General features: G+C 39.9%; 2 protein-coding genes across 3 annotated transcripts in view; one reads left to right on the plus strand and one right to left on the minus strand.

Annotated features, from left to right (window-relative positions):
* Window positions 1-4713, plus strand: part of KIAA2012 (KIAA2012 ortholog) — a 135813-nt gene extending 131100 nt beyond the window's left edge. For both annotated transcript variants that reach the window (XM_031008585.3, XM_031008586.3), the window contains exons 23-24: window positions 305-463; window positions 2873-4713. In XM_031008585.3, the coding sequence (XP_030864445.2) occupies window positions 305-443 (139 nt within the window). In that variant the 3' untranslated portion in view covers window positions 444-463; window positions 2873-4713. The remainder of the gene's footprint in view (window positions 1-304; window positions 464-2872) is intronic.
* SUMO1 (small ubiquitin like modifier 1) overlaps window positions 4350-16268 on the minus strand; it is a 32410-nt gene continuing 20491 nt past the window's right edge. The window contains exons 3-5 of the mRNA XM_004033062.5: window positions 12237-12314; window positions 8617-8688; window positions 4350-5189 (exon numbers count right to left, since the gene is read on the minus strand). Of these exons, the coding sequence (XP_004033110.1) occupies window positions 5121-5189; window positions 8617-8688; window positions 12237-12314 (219 nt within the window). The 3' untranslated portion in view covers window positions 4350-5120. The remainder of the gene's footprint in view (window positions 5190-8616; window positions 8689-12236; window positions 12315-16268) is intronic.

Genomic DNA, 16268 nt, shown 5'->3' on the forward strand with positions numbered 1-16268 from the left:
TGCAGGCATGAGCCACTGCACCTGGCCCGTTTCCTCATCTCTTAAATGAGGGAGTCCTTTCCAGCAGTGTAAGAACTGTGAATTATGCCTCTCTTTTTACTTTTCCAGTAGGAGGCTCATGGTACTCCAAACCTTGTATGTAAATTTACTAAATGAAGAGTATGATCTTCCACTGAAATCCAAGATCAACAGCCCGAAGTCTAACTGATAATTATTCAAATCTAAAGTTATCTTGCTGGCTTATAAGGACAATTTCTAGGGTGCTTAATCATTATTGGAATTGGGGGTGGGGTTGTCTCCTTAGGCAAAAAGCTGCTTTGGAGAAACATCTTCATTTCTATCAAGAACTCCATAAGGAAGCCAGTGGCCTGCAGTGGACACAGAACATTTCCAGACCATGGGTTTACTCTTATTTCCAGTTCCTACAAATACCCAGGCCTTAAGGCTAGAAGAAAACTAAAAAGTAAGTTGGGAGGTGGTGAAAGAAAAGGAGAAACTTCCCTTTATAATAAAGTTCTAGGGGCCAGGCACGGTGGCTCATGCATGTAATCCCAACACTTTGAGAGGCTGAGGCGGGAGGCTTGCTTGAGGCCAGGAGTTTGAGACCATCCTAGGCAACACAGTGGAAACCCCATCTTTATAAAAAAAATTTTAAATTAGCCAGGCATGGTGGGGTGTGCCTGTAATCCCAGCTACTCAGGAGGCTGAAGCAGGAGGATCGCTTGAGCCTAAGACTTCCAGGCTGCACTGAGCTATGACGGTGCCACTGTACTGCAGCCTGGGTGACAGAGTGGGACCCTGTCTCTTAAGAAAAAAAAAAAAAGTTCCATTCTGAGCCCAATTAGTTAGTTCCATTTCATCTGGTTAACCTCAACCCACACCTAAGATATTCTCTACTCTGGAACCTCCATTTCCACCACTCCTCCACAACTCACACACTTTGTTCAACCCAATTGAACTCTTCATTCACCTAAATCCTTTATGTTCTCCAGAACCACGTAAATCCAGAAGCCTTGGTGCCTAAAACTGCCCATAATTTCAGTCTGAAACACTAACGTGGTCTTAGGATAGTCAAAGTATTTCATTTCAGTCAATGTATCTGAAAGAGTTTAGATAAATGAAAATTTTGTAATGCAAAATTTTGTAATGCAGAGAAACATATATTCAAATATATATATTAAGAATTTTATTATACATCTCTATAAAGCAAAACCACAACCATTTCACCCTAAGAATCTAAAACGTAATGTCTATTTAGAACAATGCATATTTGCAATCACTTGATAAATGTTCATTTCAGCAAAATGAGCTGCTTTGTGAGGCCATTCTCACATCCTCGAAGTATAGATTCTAGAGCTGCACTGCTGAGTACACAGCACCAGCCGCATGTAGCTATTTAAACTTGTTAAAACATTCTTCAGCCACAACACCCCCACTTCAAGTGCTCAGTGGTCATGTGTGGTTACCGGCTACTGTATTGGAAAGCATAGATGTAGAATATTTCCATGACAGGAAGTTCTATTGGGCAGCATTATTCTAGAGCCCTGAACATTAATAAATCTTGAGTTTTAGCCCCTGTGCCCTGAAGAATTAACCACCCACAAAAATTTCCCCAGTTGAAAAAATTACATTGACTCTACCAGGATGTCTTTTTTTTTTTTTTTTTTTTTTGAGACGGAGTCTCGCTCTGTCGCCCAGGCTGGAGTGCAGTGGCACGATCTCGGCTCACTGCAAGCTTCGCCTCCCAGGTTCACGCCATTCTTCTGCCTCGGCTTCCCGAGTAGCTGAGACTACAGGCCCCCGCCAACATGCCCGGCTAATTTTTTATATTTTTAGTAGAGACGGGGTTTCACCGTGTTAGCCAGGATGGTCTCGATCTCCTGACCTTGTGATCCGCCTACCTTGGCCTCCCAGAGTGCTGGGATTACAGGCATGAGCCACCGCACCCAGCAGTTTTTTTTTTTTTTTTTTTTTTTTTTTTTAAGACAGGGTCTCACTCTGTCGTCCAAACGAGTGCAGTGGCGCCATCACAGCTCACTGCAGCCTTGACCTCCTGGGCTCAAACAATCCTCCCACCTCAGCCTCCCAAGTAGCTGAGACTATAGGCACGTACCACCACACTTGGCTAATTGGTATATTTTTAGTACAGAGGGGTTTCGTCATGATGCTCAGGCTGGTCTCAAAATCCTGGGCTCGAGTTATCTGCCCACCTCAGCCTTCCAAAGTGCTGGGGTTATAGGCACGAGCCGCTGTGCCTGGCCCAGGATGAGACTTGATTAGATATTTAACATCTCTTTTAATATTTAATAAAATATCCCTTTAACAAAATGAAGAAAGATATTTTTAGCATACAAGTTATATAAAAGGATGTTATTTAAATCTAGAGCATCTGAACCTGAATTTTTTCACAAATTTCTTTTGGCCCTACTCTATACTTCACTGTCCAGAGATGAAAAGCTTAATATTTGCAAGTAATCCCCTCCAATTCCTCATTAATGTTTGTAAGGTATTTGCTTTCTACAGAAATTACACCTTTACAACCCAGAAATCCAACCTATTTGTAGTCTGTATTGCTGTTATTAGATGTGCTTAGATTTGATACTTATTTTAACTCCTTTTTTGTAAAAATTAAACAGAAATAAAACAGTCAAACACTAGATAGTATCAGTCATACTGAACTTAAATATGTCATATAAACGTTTTCTCAAGCTTGTGGACCCTACCTGGACATTCATTCATTCAATCAATTCATTCAATATTACTTAATCAGATAAGAAAGGAGCATCTCAAATAATTCAACCCACAACAGAACAAATACATCCTTGTGGGGGAAATTACCATTGCTGACTTTATTTTCTCCCTTTTGTTACAGATTTAGGATGTTGCAGTCAAGCACCAGATAAGAGTGACTTCACTAAATGTTATTCAAGGTCCCTTCAGAAATCTGATAATCTGTTAAAATTTTTGTTGTGAAATGCCTATTTTATCAGCACTGCTAATCAGATAAGCACACATTTAAGTTAACCATAGCAGAGTGCAATGCATTTCGAAAAATCCAAAAAACTAAAAACAAGAAAATTACTTCCCCAGTAGCTAAGTCCCACCAAAATCCTGAGCGTCTTCAGACATTCAGAGACGCAAACAAAATTAAGATACCAAACTACAGATTCATAGTTCAAACACCCAATCAGATCTGTTATTCAATCTTGACAGAAATATGCAACTCATGAGGATTTTCTTAAAATGGGCCTAGTTCCTAGTCACTGTTCAATGAACATAATGATAAATATCAGGTGACAATCTAAAAGCTCTAACTTATACAAATAATTTTTCAGTTAGGGTCAAACATAAGAATTATAAGATCAAGCCAATCAATCTCTTTCTCAAAAGGTGACTTGAGTAGGTATGTAAGCTATAATAGTTTATAAAATGCATTCAAAGTGGGTTTTATTTGGTCTTCTCAAGTAGTTAGATGACATTCTATTTGAGATAACATGAAACTGGACTGTATGTATGCATAGATGTAGTAAATTCTGTGATTCATTAGCATTAAAAGGAAAAGTTAAGCCCTCTAATAGGAACAAACTAATCTGATATTTTAATTTTACACGAAGTTTAAATATTTAAGATAAAAAGAAATAAGGCTGGGCCAGGCACGGTGGCTCACGCCTGTAATCCCAGCACTTTGGGAGGTCGAGGCAGGCAGATCACAAGGTTAAGCGATCGAGACCATCCTGGCCAACATGGTGAAACCCCATCTCTACTAAAAATACAAAAATTAGCCAGACGTAGTGGCACACTCCCGAGTAGTCCCAGCTACTCAGGAGGCTGAGGCAGAAGAATCACTTGAACCCGGGAGGCAGAGGTTGCAGCGAGCCAAGATCACACCACTGTACTTCAGCCTGGGTGACAGAGTGAGACTCCGTCTCAAAAAAAAGAAAAAAAAAAGATATAAAGAAATAAAAGGAAAACATAAAATATACCAAACCTTACCACTTTGTACCTTGTTAAAGGAAGAATTGAAATTACCAATAAAAATCCAGTAAGAATTTTTGGCATGCCCATTTATTCAACATGATTAGGTAACTGTATCATATATATGCACCATACAGGAATATCAAGTTTTTAAAAAAACAGAACACTGAGTATTAAAAAGGTATTGTGGCCTTAATTAAATCCTTGATTCAAAAGGCACTTCAGTAACTTTCAGTGCTTCAAAGTCATTAACATCATCACTGTACAGTAATGAAGAAAAAATTTGTACCATGTGCAATTTCCAGTATTTATGCAAGAAAACCTTATTTTAGGCATTTTTTCTTTCTATACAATTAAAATAAAATAAGCATTAGTACGATTTTTACAAATATTGTTTATTTTAATGAAGCTGGTACAGACAATGTCCATTTAAAACCCATATCCCAGGCCAAAAAGTACAAATAAAATCAAAAAGAGCAGTGTTCTGTTGTATTCATTTCTGCATGTATAGCTTTATTAATTGCTAATGAAAATTAGAACTTTTCTGGGATCTTCTGACAAGATTTTTAAAAAATCTTAAAATGCCTTTTCTTCAGTGAAGCCATCTTTGGAGTTAGTCATTACTCTCACCTTATCTGTCATCTTGACTTCAACCTGATATTCCTCTTCTTTTGGTCCAGACCCTCAAATTTTAAAAGTAGCTTCAAGTTAAGGAAAGGTCATTTTTCCACAGTTCAGTTCTCTGAAAAACTTCCATCTCCCACTGAAAGTCACAGTCCAGGAGTGAAGTAATCACATGCTAGAACATCAGGGCCAATTGGAAAGTCATTATGAACACTTGCATTGGTCGATCTTATTTATCACCACAAGCCTGAAAATGCAATGTCCTGAAAAAGGTGACCTCTCTGTGCACACGTAATTTTTAAAAAGGAGAGGGTAATATGAAGGGGACTGAGGCTTGATCACCAAAAATCAGCACAATGAAAACAAACAATAATGAATAATGAGCACTAGAATTCAAATTACCAGATGTTTCAAAGAGATGGGGTGCCAGTTTTCAATTCCGTTTTGAACACCACATTACAAAAGAACTATTTTTAAAAATAAAAAAGGATTGAGGGAAAAGAAAAAAATAAAAAGAATATCTAAACTGTTGAATGACCCCCCGTTTGTTCCTGATAAACTTCAATCACATCTTCTTCCTCCATTCCCAGCTGTAAGAGGAAAGAAAAATGTTAGAATATAAAAGCAGCTTTTAAATTGACTACAATTATGTGGCCACTAATTTAAAAGTGCAAAGAGATCCAAATGTGACCCATACTTACACTCCTCTAATATTAAGAATCCTGTGTTCTTTAATCTAAAGAATATAGAGGTGTCTTTCCTTCTGATTCTGTCTATTGAGTTATTCATCTTACTTTCCTGAGTCAATTTCACTTCCCAGTTTATTCACTATATAAAACTGAAGTGTTTTTGACAGCCATGTTAAAGAACTTTTAAATCTAATGAAACATGTATTTAATAGTTTAAGTGATAGTTTAATAGGATATATCTAATTTGGTGTTTGTTTGTTTTTGTTTTTTGAGACAGGGTCTCATTATATTGCCCAGGCTGGAGTACAGTGGCACAATCTCAGCTCACTGCAACCTCAGCCTCCTGGGCTCAACCTCAGCTCACTGCAACCTCAGCATCCTGGGCTCAACCAATCCTCCCACCTCAGCCTCCCAAGTAGCTAGCACTACAAGCGTGCGCCACCATACCTGGCTACTTTTTCTATTTTTAGTAGAGATGAGGTTTCGCCATGTTGCCCAGGCTGGTCTCAACTCCTGACCTGCAGTGATCCAGCCCGCCTCAGCCTCCCAAAGTGCTGGGATTGCAGGCGTGGGCCACTGTGCCTGACCAAAAAGTTTTAAATTTTATAGGTAACATTTTTGTGTAGAATTTTAAATATGAAAATAAAGTATGTTAAGAAATCTAAACATAACACATGTGAATTTAGGATTTTAAAGTGATTAGAATGGCTCTAGTAGTGTTAAGCTATCTTGGTTGTGGAACATATTTGAATATTTAAATAATTATTAAACATGCTTTTAGGCCAGGTGCAGTGGGTCACACCTGTAATCTCAGCACTTTAGGAGGCTGGGGGGGCCGCAGATCACCTGAGGTCAGGAGTTCAAGACCAGCCTGACCAACATGGTGAAACCCCGTCTCTACTAAAAATACAAAATTAGCCAGGTGTGGTGGTGCATGCCTGTAATCCCAGCTACTCAGGAGGCTGAGGCAGGAGAATCGCTTGAACCCGGGAGGCAGAGGTTGCGGTGAGCCAAGATTGCGCCATTGCACTCCAGCCTGGGCAACAAGAGCAAAACTCCATCTCAAAAAAAAAAAAAAAAAGATGCTTTTAAAACAATTTTAATTGCCCATATAGCATGGTAAATACTGCAAGGAATAAAATTCCAAATGTTATTAGAAACCTTCAAAACAGGAAGACAGCATGAATCCTTGAGCTATAAAGAATATAAAGCTACAAACTTCAAAGTACATTAACAGAGACAAGTGAACAACAGCACAGGAGGGTCACTCCCTAAAGACCTACTGTCTCCCACTGCCCCAACATTCCTCTGAAAAAATAATCTCTTAATTACAAGGAATGTGTAAGGCATGTGTCAGTAAAATGTATTAGATATCTACTGTACGGTCCCAGAGATTATGCCAAGTTAAAGGAAAGTAAAAGATGAGTTTGGAACTTCTTACTGTGCCACAAAGTAAGGAAGTGTTCAAGAAGATGGTGGACACTAAACCTAAGGGGAATATTTGATGAGAAAGGGGATATTCGCATAGTTTCAAAGTGTGTCCCCTCAAATTACTTAATTGTAACAGGAAAAACAGTTAACTACAAAGTTAAAAAAAAAAAAAAAGGCAACACTTAAACTAAGTGATCAAAGCCTGGGCACACAGGGAGACTCCATCTCTACAAAAAATTTACAAGTTAGCAGAGCATGGTGGCACATGCCTGTAATCCCAGCTATTCAGGAGGCTGATAGTGATAGGACTGCTAGAGCCCAGGAGTTTGTGGCTGCAGTGAGCTATGACTGCATTCTAGTAGTCATACTAGAAAAACATACTATTTTTTTTTTTTTTTTTTTTTTGAGACAGGGGACTCCTCGCTCTGTTATCCAGGCTCGTCTCGAACTCTTGGGCTCACTCAAGTGATCCTCCCGCTTCAGCCTCCCAAGCAGCTAGGACTATAGGCGTGCACCACCAATCCCAGCTATCAAATGCTGCACGTTATTTTATTTTATTTACTTTATTTATTTTTGAGACAGGTTCTCACTCTGTCACCTAGGCTGGAGCACAGTGACATGACCAGGGCTCACTGCAGCCTCGACCTCCTGGGCTCAAGTGATCCTTCCACCTCAGCCCCCCAAGTAGCTGGGACTACAAGCATGCACTACTAAGCCTAGTTAATTCTTTTTTTCTTTTTTTTTTGAGACAGAGTCTCACTCTGTTGCCCAGGCTGGAGTGCAGTGGCATGATCTCGGCTCACTGCAACCTCTGCCTCCCGGGTTCAAGCGATTCTTCTGCCTCAGACTCCCGAGTAGCTGGGACTACAGGCACATGCCACCACGCCCGGATAATTTTTGTATTTTTAGTAGAGACGGGGTTTCACCATACTGGCCAGGCTGGTCTCGAACTCCTGACCTCGTGATCCGCCCACCTCGGCCTCCCAAAGTGCTGGGATTACAGGCATAAGCCACTGCACCTGGCCAAATTTTTTTATTTTTAGTAGAGACGGGTTTTCGTCATGTTGCCCAGGCTGGTCTCGAACTCCAGGACTCAAGCAATCCACCCACTTTGGCCTCCCAAAGTGCTAGGATTACAAGTATGAGCCACCGTGCCTGGCCCACATGCTGTGCAATTTTAATTGGTGAATCTAAGGAATAGTTATACAGGAGAGTATTACACTATTTTCACAATTCAGTAAGTTTGAAATATTTTCAAAATAAAAAGTTAATAACCCTATATTGTTCACACTATCAGAAATATCAGTAATGTTACTCCGTGTATGAAGGGAATCTATGTATATAGATACACATACACATACACACACACACACACACACACATTACTCTGAGATATCTCTATAGAGGGAAGATGGGTGGAATATAAAAGCAAAGAAAACTGCTCATAGAATAAAAAAATCAAATGAAGACAGAGAAGCATAAAAAAATAGGGTAAAACAAGATGACAGAGCCAAATATATTAATATACACTATGCTTCTGTATTAACATTCTCAAAATAGGTCAAAAATCAAAATCCAGCCATTAATGTTACCATCACCATGAAAGTATACCAGAAATTTACCAAATTTGAGGAACATTTGTCTATCTTCAAAAAGGATGTAGCATGTGCCCTATGACAATTTCAGTACTCATTTTGTTTCTACCACCCTTTTTATTGGCACTTTTAAAGGCACTATAGGGGAAGTTCAGCGCAAAACATTATTTCTTCTCTCCAACAAATGATATGCCATTTAAATCAGAGAATATTCAAGAAAAGGGCAGTTTTAACACCAGTGAACCAAACTGCTCAAAGGAGAATTTAAATTTTTTCTTGACTCAGGAAAAAAGTATACTCACTTCTTTTGGAGTATGATTATCAGCAATTCTCTGACCCTCAAAGAGAAACCTGAGTGAATTCATTGGAACGCCCTAAAAAGGTAAAGATAATAATAATAATACATACATACACACACAAATCTTAGAAAACATAATGGTAACTTTGATGCACAAAAAGCAAGCATGAAAGCCTTAGAACACTACATAAAAAATAAAATTAGACAAGCCAATTCAATCATAAATACTATATACTGTACTGAGTAGCAACTATTTGCAAGGCCCTCCCTGTACCAATTCTTTACATACATAATCATAAGTGTTAAACACAACAACCCTGGAAGGTAGGTATTACCACCTTATCTTCATGTTACAGCTAGGGAACCTAAGGCTTGGAGCTAGCCAAGAATTTAAGCCCAAACCTGTTTCTAAGCCTATGCTCTTGACCACTACTCGATTCACTTTGCCGTAAATCTGGAAGCTAGAATAAAAGATCAGATCAGAAACTGGACGTGCACCCTCACTAGCTTCCAACTATACTGGCGAAATTGGTGTTAAACAGATTACATCATAAAATTTGGTAAAGCACAAATGGCTAGCTAGCTAATCTACCATAAACCTGGATGGCACAGATAGCGCCATAAATATTACAAAATATATTAGTATACATTTTTCTAATCACTCTTCAACAAAAATAGCTGAAAGGGGAGACGGCTCACTTGAGGTCCGGAGTTTGAGACCAGCCTGGCCAACATTATCATAAAACCTAGTAAAGCGCAAATGGCTAGCTAGCTCATCTACCATAAACCTGGATGGCACAGATAGCACCATAAATATTACAAAATATATTAGGATACATTTTTCTAATCACTCTTCAACAAAAACAGCTGAAAGGGGAGAGACGGCTCACTTGAGGTCAGGAGTTTGAGACCAGCCTGGTCAACATAATGAAACCCCGTCTCTACTAAAAATACAAAAATTACGGGGCAGGCGCAGTGATTCAGCCTGTAACCCCAGCACTTTGGGAGGCCGAGGCGGGTGGGTCACTTGAGGTCAGGAGTTCAAGACCAGACTGGCCAACATGGTGAAACCCCATCTCTACCAAAAATACAAAAATTAGCCTGGCGAGGTGGCACGCGCCTGTAATCCCAGCTACTCGGGAGGCTGAGACAGGAGAATCACTTGAACCCGGGAGGTGGAGGTTGCAGTGAGCCAAGGTCGTGTCACTGCACTCCAACCTGGGCGACAGAGGAAGACCCTGTCTAAAAAAAAAAATACAAATACAGATACAAAAAAAAATACGAAAATTAGCCAGGCCTGGTGGCAGGTGCCTGTAATCCCAGCTACTCGGGAGACTGAGGCATGGGAATCACCTGAGTCCAGGAGGTGGAGGCTGCAGTGAGCTAAGACGGCACCACTGCACTCCAGCCTAGGCGACAGAGTGAGACTCCGTCTCAAAAAAAAAAAAAAAAAAAATCAATTCCCTGGCCTACAGATGGGGGGTGTAGAGACTATATGAATTTTCTTCAGAGTTATGAAAATTAAATGACGATGAATCTTTTTTTTTTTTTTTGAGACAGAGTCTCACTCTGCCACCCAGGCTGGAGTGCAATGGCGTGATCTTGGCTCATTGCAACCTCTGCCTCCTGGGTTCAAATGATTCTTCTGCCTCCGCCTCCCAAGTAGCAGGGATTACAGGTGTGCACCACCATGCCCAGCTAATTTTTGTATTTTTAGTAGAGACAGGTTTCACCATGTTGGTCAGGCTGGTCTCGAACTCCTGACCTCATGATCCGCCTGCCTCAGCCTCCCAAAGTGCTGGGATTAGAGGCGTGAGCCACTGTGCCTGGCCAATAATGTATCTTAAATACCTATGGCACAGTACACATAATTGAGATTTCAATAAATGTTTCTTTCCCCTGATGAATTTCATCTCAATTTTAACACCCAAAGTTATTACAAATGTGAAGTAGCTGAACCCCAATTAATGTGATTTTATTAAGTTAAACAATTAAAATCTACAAAAACAGAAGAGACAAAAATGCTTATTGTTTTACTTATCCTAACACCTAGTTTCTCTTTCTTATAATAAGTTTTTTTTATGTGAGTTACAAATTTAAACTGTTAAAAGCAAACCTTCTAAAAATGAAATCTACAGGCCGGGCACGGTGGCTTATGCCTGTAATCCCAGCACTTTGGGAGGCCAAGGCGGGCGGATCACGAGGTCAGGAGTTCGAGACCAGCCTGACCAACATAGTGAAACCCCGCCACTACTAAAAATACAAAAATTAGCCGGGCATGGTGGTGCATGCCTGTAATCCCAGCTACTTGGGAGACTGAGGCAGGAGAATCGCTTGAACCAGGGAGTCGCAGGTTGCAGTGAGCTGAGATCACACCACTGCATTCCAGCCTGGGCGACAGAGTGAAGACTCCATCTCAAATAAATAAATAAATAAATGAAAATAAAATTTACAATACCTGAGTTAATATTATGTAATATAATTCAATTTTTTTTCTTTTTTTTCTTTTTTCTTTTTTTTTTTTGAGATGGAGTCTTGCTCTGTCACCCAGGCTGAAGTGCAGTGGCATGATCTCGGCTCACTGCAACCTCTGCCTCCCAGATTCAAGTGATTCTCCTGCCTCAGCCTCCCGACTAGCTGGGAATTACAGGCATGAGCCACCATGCCTGGCTAATTTTTGTACTCTTAGTAGAGACAAGGTTTTGCCATGTTGGCCAGGCTGGTCTTGAACTCCTGCCCTCAGATGATCCGCCCGCCTCAGCCTCCCAAAGTGCTGGGATTACAGGCATGAGCCACTGCACCCGGCCTATAATTTAATTTAATAGACTGATTAAACATATATTTCTTGCTTATTAAATCATAATTTCACTTAAAATATATCTTGGTTGTCTCATATTAATTCCAATTACATTTATTTTCAAAACCTATTTTATAAGGCCAGGCGTGGTGGCTCACGCCTGTAATCCCAGGACTTTGGGAGGCCGAGGTGGGCAGATCACCTGAGGTCGGGAGTTCGAGACCAGCCTGACCAACATGGAGAAACCCCATCTCTACTAAAAATACAAAATTAGCCGGGCGTGGTAGTGCATGCCTGTAATCCCAGCTACTCGGGAGGCTGAGGCAGGAGAATCACTTGAACTTGGGAGGCGGAGGTTGCAGTGAGCAGAGATCGTGCCATTGCACTCCAGCCTGGGCAGCAAGAGCAAACTCCATCTCAAAAACAAAAAAAAAGAGATAATATACTAATAATACTACTACTTAAATTTAACATATGGCTAAACACTCATGATTAGAAGTACAAAAACAATTCATAGTAATCACCAAAAAATTACTTGCCTTTTTTGCTATATATACTGGTAAGCCATCAAGACAGAAACATTCATTTGAGCTCGCTTTACAATTCTGAGTTACTTTTCAAACTAGTTCCCATCTTACGAATTCAAACTTTAAAATGGGCCACAAGACAAAAAAAGCAGTTAAGCAGGGTACAAGAAATGATAGAGTGTTTTCCTTGAGTTGCTAATGGTGAAAATAATAAAACAGGATTTTTCTTTTGACAATCTTCTATAAAAAAAAAAAAAAATTAACGACAAAGCATCGTACTTAATACCAAAATGGACGAACCTGTCTTTGACAGTATGATTCTTTGAGTTTCTTGAGATGTGTTGTCATTTTCACTTTGAAGTGAATCTCACTGCTATCCTAAGGAGATAAAAAAGAAAAAAATTATCCCTCTTTGTATAAATCATTTGCTTTACTTGAACCAAACTATTTAATTACACATATAGTGCAAATAGAAACATAAACCTTGTAACCTGTATTTTTCCACCACAATATTCTTTTTAGCATTCTTAACAGTTTTCTTAAAACAGTGTAATCATCCTCAAAGTTACTGTATACCCATTACAAAAGAAACCGAGTAAAACATAGTTAATCAGTCTTGAGTGTTAAAATTATCAGTTTAAGTAAAAGCCTAAGTAAATGCATTCCTTCATTTGCCATTCTATTGTCAAAATAAAAGATGAACTATCGCATCTTTTATTTATCCCAATAGCAACTCAAAACAAAAAGTCTGTCCCCCCAAGTGAAGTGTCACTGAAGGTGGTCGCCTAGGAGAAAAGCAATTAATTAGACAATAATTAATTGTATAAAATTCAATTTTATACAATAAGCGACTGAGAAATTTATTCCTGCCATAAAAAATCACCACATGGGGCTGAGCGCAGTGGCTCATGCCTGTAATCCCAGCACTTTGGGAGGCCAAGGCAGGCGGATCACAAGGTCAGGAGTTCAAGACCAGCCTGGCCAGTATAGTGAAACCCCGTCTCTACTAAAAATACAAAAATTAGCCAGGCATGGTGGCACACACCTGTAGTCTCAGCTACTCAGGAGGCTGAGGCAGAAGAATTGCTTGAACCCAGGAGGTGTAGGTTGCAGTGAGCCAAGAACATGCCACTGCACTCCAGCCTGGGCAACAGAACAGTACTCCATCTCAAAAAAAAAAAAAAAAAAAAAAAATCACCACATGGAATCTGGTTTCTCTCACATGAGTAAAATGAGTAAGAACCTGAGTTAGTCAAACTGATTTGTGGGACCAAAAATTCTTTTATTCTGCTCAGATTGTGAAACAAACTATAAGCCAACCATCAGAAAAAATACTGTTACTTGCATAATGTAAACTTTCAAAGCCAAACTTCATGACTACATATCACATTCACAAATGTGTATTTGCAGAAGCTGCACGTCTACAGTATTTTTCTTGTGACTGTAACTATGAAGAAATAAAATTATCTTCACATAGATCATTTCATAAACAGATAAAATTCTACAGCAAACTTCATGCTATACATTAAAATCAATTCCAGGCTGGGCATGGTGGCTCATGCCTGTAATCCCAACACTTTGGGAGGCCAAAGCAGGCGGATCATTTGAGTTCAGGAGTTCGAGACCAGCCTGACCAACGTGGTGAACGCCATTTCTACTAAAAATACAAAAAAATTAGCCAGGCGTGGTGGCGCATGCCTGTAATCCCAGCTACTCAGGAGGGTGAGGCAGGAGAATCGCTTGAACCCAGGAGGCGGAGGCTGCAGTGAACCTAGATCTCGCCACTGTACTCCAGCCTGGGCAACAGAGTGAGACGCCATCTCAAAAAAAAAAAAAAAAAAAATCACTTCCAGATGAATTAAAGAGCTAACATTAAAACTTTTTTGGCCAGGTGCAGTGGCTCACTCCTGTAATCCCAACACTTTGGGAGGTCAAACCGGGCAGATCACGAGGTCAGGAGTTCGAGACCAGCCTGGCCAACATGATGAAACCCTATCTCTACTAAAAATATAAAAAATTAGCCGGGTGTGGTGACAGTTGCATGTAATCCCAACTACTCGGGAGGCTGAGGCAGGAGAACTGCTTGAACCTGGGAGGCGGATGTTGCGGTGAGCCGGAAGTACCACTGCACTCCAGCCTGTGTGACAGGACAAGGCTCCACATCAAAAAAAAAAAAAAAAAAAAAAATTCTCAATATTTTCCCCTCAAGGGAGAATTTTTTTCCCCTAATTTTGGCCTTGGGGTGCCCTATTGCAAAGCATGATTTTAACCTAGAAACCATAAAAAAAAGAGGTGGATAAATTTGACTTAATAAAAACATAAAACGTCTGTATAGTAAAAGATGCCATAAACAAAAGTTAAGACATACTGGAGGAAATATTCATAACATGTAACAGACAAGGAAAATGAAGACAATATTTTTAAAAATCCCACAAATTAATAATTCTTAAAAAGACATTCCATGGCATATGGACATATAGATAGATCAATGGCATAAAATTGAGAGCCAAGAAATAAACCCTTATATCTATAGTCAATTTTTTGACAAGGATACCAGAACAATTCAGTGAGAAAAGGACAGTCTTTTCAACTAATGGTCTGGGACAAACACCCATAAAAAAATATTCAAAATGATGAAAGATTTAAATGTAAGAGCTAAAACTATAAATAAAACCATAAAACTTTTTTTTTTTTTTTTTTTTTGGAGACAGGGTCTCACTCTGTCATCCAGACTGGAGTACAGTCGCGTGATCACAGCTCACTGCAGCCTTGACCTCCCAGGCTCAAGTGATTCTCCCTGCTCAGCCTCCTGAGTAGCTGGGACTACAGGCATGTGCCACCACGCCCTACTAATTTTTTATATTTTTTGTAGAGATGGGGTTTCGCCATGTTGCCCAGGCTGGTCTCCAGCTCCTGAGCTCAAGCAATCTGCCCACCTTGGCCTCCCAAAATGCTGAGATTACAGGTGTGAGCCATTGTGCCCAGCCTTAAAACTCTTAAACCACAAGCGTAAACCTTTGTGACCCTGGATTAGGTAATGGTTTCTCAGATAAATTACAAGCAACAAAAGAAAAAACAGATGAACTTAATTCACCAAAATTAAAAACTTTACGCTGCAAAGAATAAAACCAAGAAAGTGAAAAGAAAACTCAAAGATAGGAGAAAATCTATGCAAATCATATATATGATAAAGGTCTAATATCCAGAATAAAAGACATATTACCACTCAACAATAAAAAGACAACTAACCCAATTTAAAAATGGGCAAAAGATCTAAAGAACTTCATTTTTCCAAAGATGTACTAATGGCCAATAAGTACATAAAAAAATGCTTGGCATCATTAGCCATCAGGAAAGAGCAAGTTGAAACCACAGTGAGATACCACTTCACACCCACTAGGATTATAACCAAAAATATGGATAATTACAAGTGTTGACCAGAATATGGAAAAACTGAAACCCTCATACGTTGCTGCTAGGAATGTAAGATGGTAGGGCCACTGCTGAAAACAGTTTGGCAGTTCCTCAAAAAGTAAAACATATAGTTGCATACTAGACCCAGCAATTCCACTCCTAGGTATATATCCAAGGGAGCTGAAAACATATGTCCATACAAAAACACACATGAATGTTCACAGCAACATTATTAATAGTAGCCAAAATATGGGGACAAACTAAATATCAACTGATAAATGGAAAACAAAATATATTCTACCCATATAATGGAACAGAATTCAGCCATTAAAAGGAATATAGTACTGACACATGCTACAGCATGAATGAACCTTGAAAACATGCTAAAAGAAAGAAGCCAGGCCAGGCATAGTGGCTCACACCTATAATCCCAGCACTTTAGGCCAAAGTGGGAGAATCACTTAAGCCAAAGAGTTCAAGACCAGCCTGAGCAACATAGCGAGACCCCTGGAGAGGGAGAGGGGGATGGGGAGGGGGGGGAGGGGAGGGAGGAGAAGAGGAGCAGGGAAGCAAGGCAGAAAAGAAGAAACAAACCAGAATAAAAAACCACATATCAAAGCTAGGCATGGTGGCTCATGCCTGTAATCCCAACACTGTGGGAGGCCAAGGTAGGCGGATCATCTGAGGTCAGGAGTTTGAGACCAGCCTGGCCAACATGGCAAAACCCCATCTCTACTAAAAATACAAAAATTAGCTGGGCATAGTGGTGCACACCTGAAATCCCAGCTACTCAGGAGGCTATGGCAGGAGGGTCGCTTGAACCCAGGAGGCTGAGGTCGCAGTGAGTTGAGATCAGGCCACTGCACTCCAGCCTGGGTGACACAGCGAGACCCTTGCCTCAAAAAAAAAAAAAAAAAA

Source organism: Gorilla gorilla, chromosome 11 (assembly GCF_029281585.2).
Source record: "Gorilla gorilla gorilla isolate KB3781 chromosome 11, NHGRI_mGorGor1-v2.1_pri, whole genome shotgun sequence".
NCBI lineage: Eukaryota > Metazoa > Chordata > Mammalia > Primates > Hominidae > Gorilla > Gorilla gorilla.